Here is a 17,535-nt window from a genome sequence, read left to right as displayed (position 1 = left end):
CTCTACACCGCAGCCGGGGAGAATGGCCCCACCTGGAGCCTCTGGCAGAAAGAACCTGGGGAAACTCGAGGTCGACCCCTGGGGTTTTGGAGTCGGGGATACAGAGGATCTGAGGCCCGCTATACTCCAACCGAAAAGGAGATATTGGCAGCATATGAGGGAGTTCGATCTGCTTCGGAAGTGGTCGGTACTGAAGCGCAGCTCCTCCTGGCACCCCGACTGCTGGTACTGGGTTGGATGTTCAGAGGAAGGGTCCCCTCTACACATCATGCAACTGATGCTACATGGAGCAAGTGGGTTGCACTGATTACTCAGCGGGCTCGAATAGGAAACCCCAGTCGCCCAGGAATCCTGGAAGTGATTATGGACTGGCCAGAAGGCAAGTACTTTGGGATATCGTCAGAGGAGGAGGTAGTCCGTGCTGAAGAAGCCCCACTGTACAACAAGCTACCAGAAAATGAGAAGAAATATGCCCTGTTCACTGATGGGTCCTGTCGTATTGTGGGAAAGCATCGGAGATGGAAAGCTGCTGTATGGAGTCCTACACGACGAGTTGCAGAAGCTGCTGAGGGAGAAGGTGAATCGAGTCAGTTTGCAGAAGTGAAAGCCGTTCAGCTGGCCTTAGATATTGCTGAACGAGAAAAGTGGCCAGTTCTCTATCTCTATACTGATTCATGGATGGTAGCAAATGCCCTGTGGGGGTGGTTACAGCAATGGAAGCAGAACAACTGGGAACGCCGGGGCAAACCCATCTGGGCTGCTGCATTGTGGCAAGATATTGCTGCCCGGGTAGAGAACCTGGTTGTAAAGGTACGCCATGTAGATGCTCATGTGCCCAAGAATCGGGCTACTGAAGAACATCAAAACAACCAGCAGGTGGATCAGGCTGCTAAGATTGAAGTGGCTCAGGTGGACCTGGACTGGCAACATAAAGGTGAATTATTTATAGCCCGATGGGCCCATGACACCTCAGGCCATCAAGGTAGAGATGCAACATACAGATGGGCTCGTGACCGAGGGGTGGACCTGACCATGGACACTATAGCACAGGTTATTCATGATTGTGAAACATGTGCTGCAATTAAACAAGCCAAACGGTCAAAGCCTCTCTGGTATGGAGGACGATGGCTGAAATACAAATATGGAGAGGCCTGGCAGATTGATTACATCACACTCCCCCAAACCTGCAACGGCAAGCGCCACGTACTTACAATGGTGGAAGCAACCACCGGATGGCTGGAAACATATCCTGTGCCCCATGCCACCGCCCGGAACACTATCCTGGGCCTTGAAAAGCAAGTCCTATGGCGACATGGCACCCCAGAAAGAATTGAGTCAGACAATGGGACTCATTTCCAAAACAACCTTATAGACACTTGGGCCAAAGAACATGGTATTGAGTGGGTGTATCACATCCCTTATCATGCACCAGCCTCCGGGAAAGTTGAACAATACAATGGACTGTTAAAGACTACACTGAAAGCAATGGGTGCTGGGACATTCAAAAATTGGGAAACACATCTGGCAAAGGCCACCTGGTTAGTCAATACTAGAGGATCTGCCAACCGAGCTGGACCTGCCCAATCAAACCTGTTACGCACTGTAGAAGGGGATAAAGTTCCTGTAGTGCACGTAAGAAACATGCTGGGTAAGACAGTCTGGGCTACTCCCGCCTCAGGAAAAGGCAAGCCCATTCGTGGGATTGCTTTTGCTCGGGGACCTGGATGCACTTGGTGGGTAATGCAAGAGAATGGGGAGGTCCGGTGTGTACCTCAAGGGGACCTAATACTGGGTGAGAATAGCCCATGAGTTGAATTATAGTATGTTAATTATCATATAACACTGTATGTCATCGCTACCATGGTTGCTATATATCATAGATGAAAATGGTGATTAATTAGAAAGTATTGGAAAGAGTGTAACCTGAGCATGACATAAATGGTATGGAATAAGGGGTGGATATCTGTCCTGGTTTCAGTTAGGACAGAGTTAATTTTCCTCCTAGTAGCTGGCAGGGTGCTATGTTTTGGATTAGAATGAGAAGAGCGCTGATAACATGCTGATGTTTTAATTGTTGTAGAGCAGTGCTTACACCAAGCCAAGGACTTTTCAGCCTCTCTCTGTCCTGCTAGCGAGTAGGCTAGGGATGCAGCAGAAGCTGGGAGGGGACAGACCCAGGACAGCTGACCCAAACTGGCCAAAGGGGTATTCCATACCATCTGACGTCATGCTGAATAATATATAGGGGTGGCTAGCCGGGGTGGGGGGGTGGCCGGCTGCTCGGGGATAGGCTGGGCATCGGTCAACGGGTGGTGAGCAATTGCATTGTGCATCACTTATTTCGTACACATTATTACTATTAATACTATTATTATTATTATTATTGTTGTTATTCTTTTCCCTGTCTTAATAAACTGTCTTTATCTCAACTCACAGGCTTCACTTTCCCGTTTCTCTCCCCCATCCCGGAGAGGGAGGGGGGAGGGTGAGCGAACGGCTGTGTGGTGTTTGACTGCCAGCCGGGCTAAACCACAACAATTTATAAGAAATGTATATAGTTCTGTATTCTGTTATGGTGCTTGAAATAAATGTTGTTCAAAGGAGTTACTACTTCCACAAATGTTTTAAACAAAAGCAGACTTTTCCGGTAGTTTACTTGAAATCAAAAAATGTCGTGAAGAACAAAAAGAAATAGAAACTAAACTTGAGAAAAACAGCCTGGTGTATCTGCTTATCCCTTTTATCATGTTTACGCATTCACACCTCCACAGTTTGCCTAGAAATATTCACTGTATAGTTAAATAAAGAGAAATAAGCTATTGCAAACTGAAAAATATTACTTCATAGAATGGCCTGGGTTGAAAAGGACCTTGAAGATCATCTAGCTTCAACCCCCCCTGCTCTGGGCAGGGTTGCCAACCACTACAGCAGCCTGCCCAGAGCCACATCCAGCCTGGCCTTGAAAAATTACTTCTGAGAAGAAGTAACTCGGCAGTGATTCATATCCAATCTTTCATTCTGCCTGGTCTTCTATTACCTCCTATCAGTAAGTTCTATATAACTTGATATTCTAGTCTGCAAGATTGATCTTAAGTAACAGAAGTCAACTACACTGTATCTAGAACCCTAGACCCAAATATAACATTACCATGTATTAGAAGGAAATGCATAAGTATTCAGAGAAGCTGCATACATTCAGAAGTAATTACTTCGAATTCAGCATTGTAAATGCTGTTCTAAAATCCCTTTTTTTTTTCCAGAAGAATGAAAAGCTTGCTGTAAATTCAATGGCATGTACTAAACGTGTTGAACACATTACATTACAAGAAGCATCGTCTTACCAAGACAGACATAGGCTAACAGATTACAGTCAAAAACTGTAGAACTAAAACATCATTTAAAGAAAACTTGAAAAGAAACCACTTGGAGCATGAACCATCATAAATCTGAAATACCCACTGAAATAGGCTATTTTCCAATTCTACCCATATTGGTAGAAGTGCACCACACCTTTGCACATCTTTGTGCACAGAAATACAATTGTTAAAGCAATAACCTTATTCAAAGGATTATTTTTTTTTAACAAAAAAAAAGCATTATATCAGAAGCATGTCTTCCAGTGGACCCTTTGATGTTCTGGTAATCAAAAAGTCTGGACAGTAAGCTCTTTGGAAACACGTTTACTGCTAGAAGACAAGACAAAATTAAACTTGTGTTATCAAGAACAGGAATTTCTATGAGCAGAACAAACAACCTCATTTTCTCACAGGCTATTCTTACACAGTGGACTTCATAGCATTTCTCTCTTCAGTTCCTCTTCGCAGAACTTGTAAGAATTCGGTTTGAAGTGGCTAAAAGATTCAAAATTAACTCTGCACAAGCGAAACATCAGAATGTGCATGGCATGATTGCCTCAGTAATACTTCCTCATTAAACCAGTCTGAAGCCATGCAGTATTAGAATTGAATTAAGAATTGAAGATCAAGACAATTAACAGCTTCATCCAGGGAGAGGTCTCTCCATTGGGATGCAAGAGGAGACTGAAATCAATGTGGTTTTGTGTGGCTAGGTTGTGGTGTTGTGTTCATGTGGGTTTTTTTCTCCCCTAAGCAATACTGATGCACAAGTCCACGTCAGATACATTGTACTTACCAGCTTCCACAGTAAATGCATTTCCTCGCTCAGTCTTTGGCAGAAGTTCTGTTCGTTCTTTATTTGTGACAGGAAATCTCTGAATCAATCTCTGAATGGCATGTTTTGTCGTTGGACTCAAACAACAAGTCATTACTGCATGAGATACTTCTGATCCATCTTTCTTCCTTACAGTCAGGTATCGATTTGGTCCTTTTCTGGGAGAGGAAAAAAAATATGAATAAGTAACTTATCTACCTCTACGCTATGGTATTTCACTGTAATTCTTTCAAGATAGCTGTAAGATTAGTTTCAAATAAAAGGTTATAACTAGAAATTTCCAAATAGCGTCCTTTGCCACATAACACACATCAAAGTAAGAGAAGCATCCTCAGCATCCAACACCAAAGCCTCCCACTATTACCATAAGGCAATAGTGCAGAGACACTGCAGGCTTTGGATGCCTATGCCCAAGCACATTACAATTCAGGCTCCATAATGTAATCCTGTTCTGCTACATTTTTTTTTTTAAAGCTGATCGCTACATTTGCTTCCCAAAAGATAGTGAATTCCGCCAATCATTGCATCAATCGATACTGAGAGGTATTACACGAAAATGCTTTCTAGATAGAAAAGAGACTTAGAAGTTAAAAATTAACAAATAGAAGTAACAGAAAAGCAAGCAGAAAAACAGCAGCTGGGAGCGAGGGGTGAGAACCAGCCTTTAAGCCCCCAAGGCCTGTGCAGAGGAGGGCAGGAGGTGCTCCAGGCACGCAGCAGCAGTTCCCCTGCCTGTGGAGAGGCCCCTGGTGGAGCAGGCTGTCCCCCTGCAGCCCATGGGTCCCACATGGAGCAGATCTCCACACTGCAGCCCCCCCGTGGAGGAGCCCCCGGTGGAGCAGGTGGATGTGGCCTGGAGGAGGCTAAGGCCCATGGAGAGCCCCCGCAGCAGCAGGTTTCCAGCAAGAACTGCACATGGGTGCACATGATGCACCCATGCTGGAGAAGTCTGTTCCCGAAGGACTACACCCCCTGGTATGAAAGAACTGCAGCCCATAAGAAGCCCGTGTCGTAGCAATTCATCAAGGATTTGTACAGCATGGGAGGGACCCCACACTAGGAAAGGAGTAGAGCGTGAGGAGGAAGGAGCAGCAGAGATGCAAAGTCATGGACTAACCACAGCCCCCACTCCTCATCCTCCTGCACTCAGAGAGAGGAGGCAGAAGGAGGAGCATGGCAGGGAAAGGATTTTTAGTTTTAGTTCTCACTGCCTTACTCTGTTATTAATTGACAATAAAATCATCTTCCCCAAGTTGAGTTGATTTTACCTGTGACAATAATCAGTGAGTGATCTCCCTGTCCTTACCTCAACCCACAAATCTTTTCATTGTATTTTCTACCCCTTCCCAGTGAGGTGTGGAAGTGAGAGAGAGGTATAGTGGGAACCTGGCTGCTATCTAAGGTCAACCCACCACAACTGTCCACAAGAAAACATAGTTGCTATGAAGAGTTATAACACAGTTTCTTTAAGTATTCAATATGTACTTCCTTAATGTAAAGAAAAAAGATAAGCACACACAACATTGACCTGTGGTTCCCAAGAATCAGTTTCCCTTATTTATCCACTCTGTGCCACAGGCACAGTAATGAATATTAATATTAAAATTATAGTCTATCTAGAAATTCAGTGATGGAAGTCAATCACAATCAAGCTTTTAAAGACAGATAACTTCAAAAGTTATTGCAAGTGTCATTATTGAGCTAATCTGGGGACACCAAGCCTAAGAACACTTGAATTTATTTTAAAAGGAGATTTATGCTTCCATAATGTGCAATGTATTATTATAGTCAAAAAAAAAAAAAAGTTGTGCCTTTCTAAGGGAATATCCTTTTTTTTTTTTCCCCCATCTGATTAAATTTCAACTATTTTCCAAGTTTCAAGTCACCCTGAAGGCTCCAGAAAAACCTGCAAACAGCATACCATACTTGGGAGTCACTCAGAAACACTTAGGAAGCTCCACAAGGAATTCAAGCAGGGTTTACCAGTTACTGTTCAGAATAGGTACCATATAACCCAAGTGTCTTCCTTCTGACTGTTTCGGCACTTGTGCTAAAGCTTTCTAACACTTCACATTCCCAAAATATGATGCAAAGATACACAAGGTCAGCCAAATTTATTGGCTCAGGCATCTGCAGCAAAAATCAGCTGCGCTACCCCAAGACCAGAACCAATGTAGAGCAGTGTAACTTCACCTGAAAACCATTCAAGCAATTGAGTAAGCTCTCCTGAAATCAAGCTACTCACCCAAAACAAGCTGAACTGAATAGCACCCACTGAAATGTGGCAGGTAAGCACAATTCAGAGAATTAGCATGCTACACTCCTTCAGCAAGAATCACAAAGTACCATCAGAAATGAGTAACAGCAAATACTGCTGCAGTTTTACAACAGTCTACACATACACCCACACACAAGTTATATGTGGTATTCTACCTCTCTGGGTTTGTCCTTTAACTTTCCCTTTTCTGCTGCTTTTTCACCTTAACCCACCTAGGAATCAGATTCTCAGCTTTTATGCAAGCTTATCAGGTCAATAAACACGGATCTCCTCTTCAAAAGACCAGAGGAGAATAAGAGGGGGAAAAAATTGTGAATACCTGTGTACGAATTCTGTTCTCTTGCGCTTCTTAGAAGCGCTCTTCTGGCGATACTGTTGTATGCTGCATTTTACCTGTAGAGCTATCAGATTCCATGCAAACCTCTTGGGCACACAGTAGGGCAGGTAACACAGCATTCATTCTGGTGAGAAGTCTTTTTAGGGACGCGTAAAATCGATGTAGCAGTAAAAGGATAACCTACCGAGCATGCCACGGGTTTCATTAACTTAGACCTAAAGCGTAGTGCGAAGGTATTTATTTCGTTTCGGACTCTCTGCCCCTAGTTTACGCCGCATAACAAGGCAGGGTCCGCGGGATCCCAGGGGTCGCTCGATGGCGATCCGCAAACCAACGCGCCCGCGGGCGGCAGACCAAGCTTACCCTTTACTCTTCGATATCAAACCAAGGGACTGACACAGCCGGTGCACGAAGGCCCGCTCGGTGGTAGTGAGGGAAGAAGGAAACTCCATTTCTAAGACAAAAAAAAAAAAAAAAAAAAGTGAGAAGACGGCGGGCAGGCGTCGTTCCGGCCGTCGTCCCCCCCGGTCCCCTCTCCGCACCCTTCTCGTCCCCGTAGCGGAACCGCTCGAGGGCCATGCTCACGGCGATCTCCACCTCCTCGTCGACGCGGACATCCTTCAGCGCCCGGCCGCGGCCGCGACCGCGGCCCGCCGAGCCCCCCTGCGCGCCGCCGGGCTGACGGGTGAAGCTGCTAGCGCCGCCGCCGGGCCGCGACATGGCTGCGAGCACCGCGGGGCGACGGGCAGAGGGAGCGGACCGGGGACGGCAGCAGGCGCGGGGCGGGCGGGGGCAGCGTCGTGACGGCAGCGCGCGGGGCGGGGCGGGGCGGCCGCCAGCTCCTCCCGCCGCGACGCGGCCGTTGGCGACCGTTAACGGCCGCTGGCCGTGCGCGTGCCCGTGAGGCTGTCGCTGAGGAGGGGGTGACAGGAGGGCTCGCCCTCGGCGTCTGTGAATCTCGTCTGGAATGGGGGCGATGGGTGGTGAAACCCGCCGTGCTGGACGGGCAGAGAGGGCAAAAGTGCTGTTTGCTGGTGTCTTACGTACAGTTACTGAGGTGGTGGGTGCACAGAGTTGATCATCTATCTATCTGTCTTCTAAATATTGTAGCAAGTCCTACCCTCTAACACTTTGAGGGCCCATCTGGATGCACAGCGGGAGGCACAGAAGGAGGGTTGAGAGCCATTGGGGCTGCTGCAGCTGCGGGAAGGTCCCCCTGGAACGTAATGACTTCTCTGTCTCTCTCACAGTGAATTGCTCCGCTGCTGGAAATCAAATTCAGGCTGCCGGCTTTCCCACAGGCTACAAGAGATAGACAGCAGGCTGTGACTGAGGACACACTGCAGCAGATGAGTTGCAAAGTTTCGAGGAAAGCTCTGTTCTTAGAATAGAATCACAGAATCATTAAAGTTGGAAAAGACCTCCAAGATCATCTGGTCCAACCATCACCCTACCACCAATGTCACCCACTAAACCATGTCCTTAAGCAAATGCATAGCACAACTGCTCTGTAACATACAGTCCTTTATACACCCGTTTAAATGTGTGTGTGGAAGAAGAAGGATCAGAAGGTGTACTCTAACACCAGGAGAGGTATGTGGCCTGCCAAGGTGCAGTGGCAGAGGATACATAGTTTATCCCATAACTACATTTAACTTACTACACAGGTGATATACTGTTGATGTTGTGGTGAACACTTAGTTAATAAAAGTACAAATAGTCATGATAAATACAAAATCATATTGTAAAATGAAAAAAATGTTTTGTTTTGTTTTTCATTAGGCTGCTGAAGTGTATGTCCTTGTAATAGTGTACATTGGCAGTGACCAAAAAAAGAAGCACTGATATCCATCCAGCCATAAATTATGTAATTTAGCTGAGTGACATTAAATATAAATGGGTAAGATCATCACAGTCCTCAGTCTCTTCACCAAAAAGTACTACTTGCTCTAGATTTTGTAAAATGTAAATAATTTTTCAAGATGGAACTCCAAGGGAAGTCGTTTTGTCCTTTCACTGTATGGGAAATTTGTCAGTTCTTTATATATTCTTTAGATCGGTACGTAACCCCTTGGGTGAAACAATCATCCATTTGACCCTACACAGAGGCTAAGAAAAAAAAAGGCTTTTAGACATGGCACCATTCACTTCTGAGGGCTGCTACTTTGTAATCATCATTTAGTCAGGAGAATACTTGGACCCAGAGCAAACTATTCCTCAAGTGTGAACTTAAGTGGACAACTAGGTCAACAGATAGCAAATAAACACTGTAGAGTGTAGGTGCCTGAAAGATATCTCTTAAAGAGGGCTCTACCAAAACTGTATACAAAGCTCACTTCAGCATAATTCTGCTCTGAGAAGTGGCATGGAACAGAAGTTTTACTTTAAGATTGCTATTTAAATGTTCTTAGTTTTTTAATCCCACTTCCTTGCTATACTTCTTCAGCCAAAGTACCTGTTGGTACTTCCTTATAACTGTCTCTGTGACATTCAGTACTGTAATACTTGAGCACACCACATTTATTATTAAAAATGAAGCTATGTACCTTAGGAAGATAAAGATCCCATGTCTCAGTATCAGCAGTAACGTTTGCGTGCTGGGTCCCGCTGGGATGGAGCTCGCAGTCCCACAGCAGCCCACGCAGCGCTGTGCCCTGCACCTGCGGCCCCAGACACCAGTTGTGTTTTGTCTGTGGCAGGGTGGCGCTGGCACAGCACCAGGGCTGGTCCCCCAGCCCCCTAGAGCCAGCAGGATGGGGTGGGCAGCCAGAAGGTGGGATGCACCAGGGCAGCTGACCCAAACCAGCCAAAGGGACATTTGGGGAAGGGGTTCTTGTTAGGGAAGCATCTGTCCTCCAAAGCAACTGCGACACATATTGAGGCCCTCCTTCCTGAGACATGGCTGAACACTGCTTGTTGGGAAGTAGAGAATAACTTTCTCCTTTTGCTTCTGTGCAGCCTTTGCTTGTTTTTCTCTATAATTAAGCTGTCCTCATCTCAACTTGTGAACCCCTTTTCTTCATCCTGTTTTCTCCCCCTGTTATTTTGAGTAGGGGGAGTGAGAGAGCAGTGTGGTTGAGTTTTGCTAGCCATCAGCTTGATACTACCACTACGTAATTGACCATAGCAGACTTGAAAGAGTCGCATTAGACCTCCATAATTATGAACACAGATCTGTTACCAGTTCCCATGTCTTAACAGCATCATCTTGCTTTCCTACAGAAAAAGCATGTGATTCTGCAGAATTATTCTTCAGACCCTATTCTGATCTCAAATTTGCAATCTTTTGTACACAACAGCTCACAAACATAATAATTTGCTATTATGTTAGGTTTCATATGGAAAGTTAAGAGTATGATGGGGCCCAAGTGCATCCAGCATAACAAATATCTTAATACGTAGCTTGCTTCTTCCATTGCTGTCCAATTGACTCTCCAACGCTATTTTTTTGTGAAAAACGAGGAAGATTCTATTTTAGTCAAAGAAAAAGACATGTTTCAAAAAACAGGGAGTATACACATTGGGAAAGAAAGAATCATTGTTATATACTCCTGCTGGAAAATAAAAATGCATTTTAAGGAGCGCAGCCTGAATTCACAGCTAACATAACTCGCTAGAATTACACTAGAGGTTAATTTGTCTCCAGGTGTTTAAGACAGGAACTCAAAAAATATTAGTGAAATAAAGGGAAGCTTGGCTCACTAAACTAGCAGTGTTTGAATTTAACACATTGTAAAGATGAGTGGCGTGCAGGCACACTGAGCATGATTTAAACTATCTGCTTGTTACAGCTTTTCACTAACAATATGCCAAAAAAAAATCAGGCATCCAATATATCGTTCTTCTCAGACTACAGATACAAATTGGAGGAGTCAGGATTTAGGTAAAAACTACTGAACACAGAGTAATTCAACACTACAGTGAAGCAGGAGAAACATTTTCTTGATAAGTAGCTGTTATCCATATGCTGCATGCTGCAGCAAGTCCTAGTCCTGCTAACTAGCTGTTTAAAATATGCACCGAGTGTATGAAAACAAAGAGTGAAAACAAAATTGTGCCTTAAGCCCAAATGCTCTGCAGAATGGACTCCAGTTTTTTAAAACATGCTTCCAAACCCACAAAGGGTGATTCTAGACCACCTCGAGGCTGCCCTGCAGCTCTGACTGGCCCGGGTGCAAGCCACAACCCTGGGCAGGCTGAGCAGCACACACTCGCTAGAGGACATGGCATGCAAACACGGCTGTATCAGTGCATCACGGGGCATGCCCAGGAACTGCCCAGGGACAGAAGGTGGAAGCTGATAATAAAACGCACCATGCCTGCTGTTGCTTAAGAGCCTGCTTTTTCACCGCAATAGAGCTGTAGCATGCTCCCTCTGTTCTCTGGTCTGTGAGGAGCAGCACACTCTTCCCTTCAGAAACGGGCATATGGATCTGTGGGTTAGAATAATTAATGTATGGGATTTAACAGTCCTGAGTTTTGGTTGGTTGTCAGTGAGAGTTTGACATGTGTTTTGTTATGATTAATCTCAGTAAATCATCATGAATTTCAAAGTCACAAATTCAAGTCTGCTGTATGTGGTTTCCATTCAAGAGATACTAAGAAAAGAGGAGCAGAATAAACCCATGAAACATGGGGTGAAAAATTAAACAGCACGTAGCAGAACAAACAAGCAGACCATGACTAACAAGCCAAAGGGATTCTTGAGAAAAATTGTCATGAACATATACATTTGGAATGTGGTGTGTGTGTGTGTATGTGTATATTGTGTACCTTATATATCTATTACATGTGTAGTGCCTCTTCAATATTGACATACAAGCAGAAGGGCCTAATGCCATGTAAATGCTGCCACTGTTTTCACTTCTGTAGTTTCTTATCTCCATGTAGACAAGGAGAAATTGTAATTGCAAAGTGCAGTTTTGACAGTTTCTCTTTTCCCTTTAGGAGTGCTCTGTCATTTCAACATACTTGCTTCTCAGTGAATAACTACTCACTGTGTAATGTGGTCTAAGACATAGGTCCATTATATTTGTCTTGTCTCATATGTTTGAGAAAGGATCTTTACAGAAAGGTCTGTATCTGTGAGCAAAGGAAATGCTCATCTGCATTCAGGCAGCTCTTCACCCAGTTTGGTACTCTAGCACAAGCTCAGGCCAATATTAGATGTAGAAGTACAACAGGAAAATACAACGGATCATTCTGAAAAAATTCCATCCAAAACAGTTTTTGACTTTGGTTCAGTCTACATTCTTTTACATGGTAGTTCATGTATATGAACTTATACCTTTTAGTAAAAACTACTAGCTGTAGATTTTCTTATTAAAGTTAATAACTTGTAAGACTTCTTAAAACCCCTTTTCAGGGTTGGCCTCAGAAATACCTTCTGGCTAAGGCTTACACCAAGCAAATATTCCTCAAATGAGAATTATTTCTTTCTATCACCATATGTCCAAATGCCTACATATTTTTTAATGAGAAGCATTAAGAGGCAGCAGAGCTTAATGCTAAAATACACCTGCATATTCAAATACAATTATGCATTCTTATCTTGCCCTCTTCAGAGGCACTTTTACTACGTAGCAGTATTTGCTGGCTTGTTTTTTACTTTGCGGAATATCCTCTCTCTATTGAATTATGAAAAAAATATATCCCTTATGCACTAACTTTGTAAGTGTATTGTGTCAGAGTTGATTACAAAATAGTTACAGTCGTTCTGTGATTTTTTAAAAAGATTTTAGTGGTTAATATTGTAAGATTTACTTATCTCTTCAAATGTGATGCAAGAATCACTGATGATCTAGCATTAACATACAAGCTCAGGTTACTGAAGGAGCAAAGGATTTATATTTTTCAGTCCCTTTATTAGAAAAATGACATAGTGATACATTTTTGTTTTAGGTATCATAGCGAATTTGTAACCTGATAGGTATTGACTGTGGTTATTAACGGTCCTATTAAAATGAGTTATGTACTTATAAATATTTAAGGCAGTAAGGCTAGTGTGAAATTAGAATGAGAAATGTTTATTTAAGAAATGACATGGTGAAAATGGTACTCTGTTGCTTTACTGCACAAAATGGTATACACTCATAATTCCCTAGAATTTCTACTGCTGATGTGACTTATAGATGCATGATTGCCTCCTCCACATTTAAGTTACTGGCTTGGGTTTACACGGCAAGGTTGTGGTAGCCTGGAGGGGCTGCAGGGGTGGCCTCTGTGAGCAAGTCCCACCAGCTGCTCCATGTCAGATCAGAGCCAGCTCCAACTGCTCCAAGAGAGACCTGCTGCTGGCCAGAGCTGAGCCAGGGAGTGACGCTGGTTGGGCCTCTGGGAGAGTAGAGTTAAGGAAGGGAAAGAAGTGCTGGGCAACAGCAGCTGGGAGAGAGGGGTGAGACAATGTGAGAGAAGCAGCCCTGCAGCCCCCCAGGTGAGTGCAGCAGGAGGGCAGGAGGTGCTCCAGGCAGGCAGCAGCAGTTCCCCTGCGGCCTGTGGAGAGGCCCCTGGTGGAGCAGGTGGATGTGGCCTGGAGGAGGCTGCGGCCCATGGAGAGCCCCCGCAGGAGCAGGGGGTCTGGGGGGAGCTGCCGCCCAGCCGGGGGGCACCCGTGCTGGAGCAGTTTGCTCCTGGGGGATGGATGGACCCCGTGGTATGGAGTCACGTGGGAACAGTGCTTGGCAGGAACTGAAGCCCATGGGAAGGACCTATATTGGAGACATTTGGGTAGTACAGCATCCCATGGTGGGGACCCCACACTGGAGCAGGGGAAGAGCGTGAGGAGGAAGGAGCAGCAGAGAGAAAGCTTTAGGGACTGACTGCAACACCCATTCCCCTGCACCTCTTGGGCCAGGAGAAGGTAGAAGTGAGAATGAAACTGAAGGTGAGCCTAGGAAGAAGGCGGTAAGGAGAAGGGATTTCTAGTTTGCTTTTAGCTCTTGCTGCCTTATTCTGCTATTAATTGGCAACAAATTAAACTCATCTTCCCCAAGTTGAGTCTTCTTTGCCCATGACAGTACCTGGTGAGTGATCTCTCTGTCCTTATCACAACCCATAGTTCTCACATCCTATTTTGTTCCCCCGTCCTTTTGGGAGTAGGAGTAAGAGAGCAGCATGCTGGGCACCTAGTAGCCAGTCAAGGTCAACCCACCACACTTACCCCTTTTACAATGTATAGATACATTTCTCATTCATCTGTCTTTTCTAGTGCCCTTATTCACATTAAGTTTTTTTTTATTATTATTTATTAATTTACTTTTAAATGTAAGGGAAAAAGTCTATTAATCAATTTAATAAATGGTCTATCATTTTGTGTGCAGATAAATATTTACATGTGTGCTTCTGTCTGCTCTCAGTCCCTCCTGAAGTAATGTTTGAACCTCCTCATCAGTTTAAACCAGAATTGAAGGAGGGGGTGAAAGTCTCAGATTACAAATTCCATGAAGTTTTATGAAGATAGGCAGCAGAGTAAGAGATAGATATCCTATTCATATTCAGCTGAATAGAAAGGATGCATCATGAGCTCAGTCCCTACCAGCTAATGGAAGGACTTTCAAAATGTATCAAGTCCAGGAGGAATTTTATTTGGAGTTCATATCTAGTAGACTCTAGAAAATCTAATTAATCACACACCTCTGCTATGGATTCATGGAACCAACTCTTTTATTCATTGCTGCTCTTTTACAGGTTACACTATTTTTTGCTATGCACTCATTCACTGCCAAAATATATCTTTACAAAGGGTTTTAGGACAAGGGTTGTAGGAAGCTTCAGAGGCAGGGTAATGTCATTTGCTGACATATAAGTTTGTTGGCCATAATGTAAGGAAAAAGACGATGAGCCTTCTGCAGTTTTTGTCCTTGAAAGACACTCCTGCAGCTACTTAAATTTGAGTCTGTAATAGTATCGAATGATTTAGTTCACCTTCTACAAGCACAAAAAGTGTACCTCCGTGCCCAAACCACACTGTTGATCTGTACCAAGACCTGGGGACCACAGGAGTTCCAGGAACCCCATCCTTACATGCTCCTTGCTCATCTCTTCTTTCTGAATCACTTGGCTTCAATTAGGTTTCATTTAATTTAGGTTCCAAGACAGGAATTTGTTTTGGTATATTTTCTGAATAACAGAACAATATGAAAGTAGAAGGTAAAGTTCCACTTTTCTATTGAGTGGAGAGAACTGCTGAGAGCAGGAGTTAACATTGACCTCAGCAGTTACAACTACACAATATGGGAAGCATAGCAAAAAGTTATTATCTTATCACAGAAAGCAGTAGAGTTGCATTACTATGATGTCACACTTGAACCATCTCAGGCCATAATGAGATTCAAGGCCATAGTGACACAGTTTATGCTTCCAGAGCTAACACTCAGTTCCTGTCAGTCAGATTTTTACGCACTGAGGGTATACATGGCTCCAGGAAAAAAAAAAAAAAAAAAAAAAAAAAAAAAAAAAAAAAAAAAAAAAAAAAAAGGAAACCTTCAGAGTCTTTCCACACAGGGTAACAAAGAAAAGGTATACTGACTATGTAATTTGTTTTTAAAATCCTAAGCAAACCACTCTGAACTGTAAGTTACTTCTGTGAGCTTGCAGCAGGCTCTTCTCTCCAGTGAATATGCTGAGCTGTTTATCACTGTTCCAGTTTACAAAGAAACCATATTTTGGAGAAAGCAAATTTCTAAGTTTTTCTGTGTTTTTTTTTTTTTTTTTCAAATATATTTGTTGTTGCTTGGGAAAAGAGTTGTAAGACTTTGTCATCTGGCAGAGTTCCCCATGTCTTCTGTGACAAGATCAAGTTTGTTGAACAGATTTCACTGCATGAAATGTAATATAGGACATGGACTTTTCCTTGGATCTTAATCAGTTTTACTTGCTTATTTTGTGTTTCATGAGTCCATTTCAGTATTGTTTCCATTTCATATAATTTCCATTGTCAAATAAGGCAACTGTTGGTACAAAATATAACTCAAGTAACTTTCATCATTGATGGTTTTTCTGATGGTGTCCCCTTCAAGAACAGTGCTTAGAAACCAACCTGTAAACCTATTCAGGTGTCATTATTTTTGATTATAAATAGTCTGTCTACAGTACTGTTGTGGTTTAACTCTGCTGAGCACCACAGAGCCACTCACTCACTCTCCCCAGGTGGGATGGGGGGGAGAATCAGACAGGCAAAAGTGGGAGAACACAGGGGTTGAGATAAAGGCAGTTCACAAGGTAAAGCAAAAGCTGCACACGGAAGTGAAACAAAGCAAGGAATCCATTCACTGCTTCTCATCGGCAGGCAGGTGTTCAGCCACTCCCAGGAAAGCAGGGCTCAGCATGCGGAACGATTTCTCAAGTAAACAAACACAATCGCTCTGAATGTCCGCCCTCTTTCTCCTTCCTTACCCCAGCTTTTATTGCTGACCATGGAACCGCATGGTATGGGACATCCCTCTGACCAGTCTGTGCCAGCTGTCCTGGCTGTGTCCCCTCCCAGCTCCTGGTGTACCCCCAGCCTCCTTGCTGGCAGGGCAGCACCAGAAACTGAAATGTCCTTGGCTCTGTGTGAGCACTGTTCTGCAACAACTGACACATCCGTGTGTTATCAGCATTATTTTAATCACAAATCCAAAACACAGCATTGTGTGAGCCTCTGTGGAGAAAAATAACTCTATTCTAACCAAGACTGTGACAATATCCACCCCTTATTCCATATCGCTTTCATCATGCTCAGGTCCCACACCTTCCAACACATTCTCATTACCAACAAACAACTTTAAACTCTTCAGAAAAGAAATGTTTTACAAGGTGGTTGAGCATTATAAAGGCAAAGATTGAGTAGGAGGCTTCTCAAAAATGGCATTGATATCACATCTAAATGAAACTAATTTCAGTTATAAAATATCTCAATTTATATATAAATAAATATATATATATAAAATCTCAATATATATATATATTTATATATATATATATATATCTCAATTTATATATATATAAAAATATCTTCACTTATAAAATATCTCAATTTTACTCATCACATTCTGGAGCAGAAGAAAACAACCATAAAAAATTCTCATAAAAATGTTATTTTCCTTTGAAAATGCCGTTCTGATGAATTTATTATCCAGCTCTGCTTGATAACACCCCACAGTAAAGGCTGCATGAGAATAGCATTTCTAGCAGAGGGAAGTCCAATGTCTGTGATGTGAGATGGATCTAAATGAAGTAATGTGAGAAGGATAATACACTGACTGTAGACATTGAGCTCTTGATGACAATTTAACTGGCAATTTCTTTGCTAAGCCACAGCTCTGTTGGTGCCAAAAGCACTTTGCTGTATACGTGGTTGTTTTAAATAATATTTGTTTAAAAATAATATTTATTTAAATTCACATTATATGTCTGCTCCTTTCAATTTCATTAATGTGAAAACTGATAAACAAAGATAGTCTTTATCTGAAGCCTACTGAAATCAAGGATAATCTCTCCTTTGATACCACCAGGCATTTGTTTCAATTCTTGTCTGTGTCAAAAACTTCCTTCTGAATACCTAAGCAGTTGCAGCAATTCGAACAGCTAAATCCTGGATCTACATAACAGCAGCAAGAGAGATATGCATTTTGAAGTTGATAGAAAAAATGGTTTGTATTAACGTTCCCTAATTAAAATAACTTTTACTTAGGAAAAGAACATTTATTTAGCTGTTATGGAGGTCATTGATAAGCACAGATTTTGCTAA

The 17,535-nt window shown here is 43.1% G+C and overlaps 1 protein-coding gene and 1 long non-coding RNA gene across 3 annotated transcripts in view; one reads left to right on the top strand and one right to left on the bottom strand.

Moving 5' to 3' along the window:
* Positions 1–7,595, bottom strand: part of YTHDC2 (YTH domain containing 2) — a 39,144-nt gene extending 31,549 nt beyond the window's left edge. For both annotated transcript variants that reach the window (XM_040541099.1, XM_040541100.1), the window contains exons 1-3: positions 7,349–7,595; positions 7,170–7,260; positions 4,153–4,349 (exon numbers count right to left, since the gene is read on the bottom strand). In XM_040541099.1, the coding sequence (XP_040397033.1) occupies positions 4,153–4,349; positions 7,170–7,260; positions 7,349–7,526 (466 nt within the window). In that variant the 5' untranslated portion in view covers positions 7,527–7,595. The remainder of the gene's footprint in view (positions 1–4,152; positions 4,350–7,169; positions 7,261–7,348) is intronic.
* Positions 7,596–7,631: 36 nt separating this feature from the next.
* LOC121061767 lies at positions 7,632–8,715 on the top strand. Its single transcript, XR_005815250.1, has 2 exons — positions 7,632–7,866; positions 8,057–8,715. It is a non-coding gene; the product is annotated as an uncharacterized LOC121061767 (long non-coding RNA).
* Positions 8,716–17,535: the final 8,820 nt, after the last annotated feature.

This window comes from Cygnus olor, chromosome Z, assembly GCF_009769625.2.
Source record: "Cygnus olor isolate bCygOlo1 chromosome Z, bCygOlo1.pri.v2, whole genome shotgun sequence".
In the NCBI taxonomy this organism is placed as follows: domain Eukaryota; kingdom Metazoa; phylum Chordata; class Aves; order Anseriformes; family Anatidae; genus Cygnus; species Cygnus olor.
The sequence above is the reverse complement of the archived record's forward strand: the minus strand, read 5'-3'. Positions and strand labels throughout refer to the sequence as shown.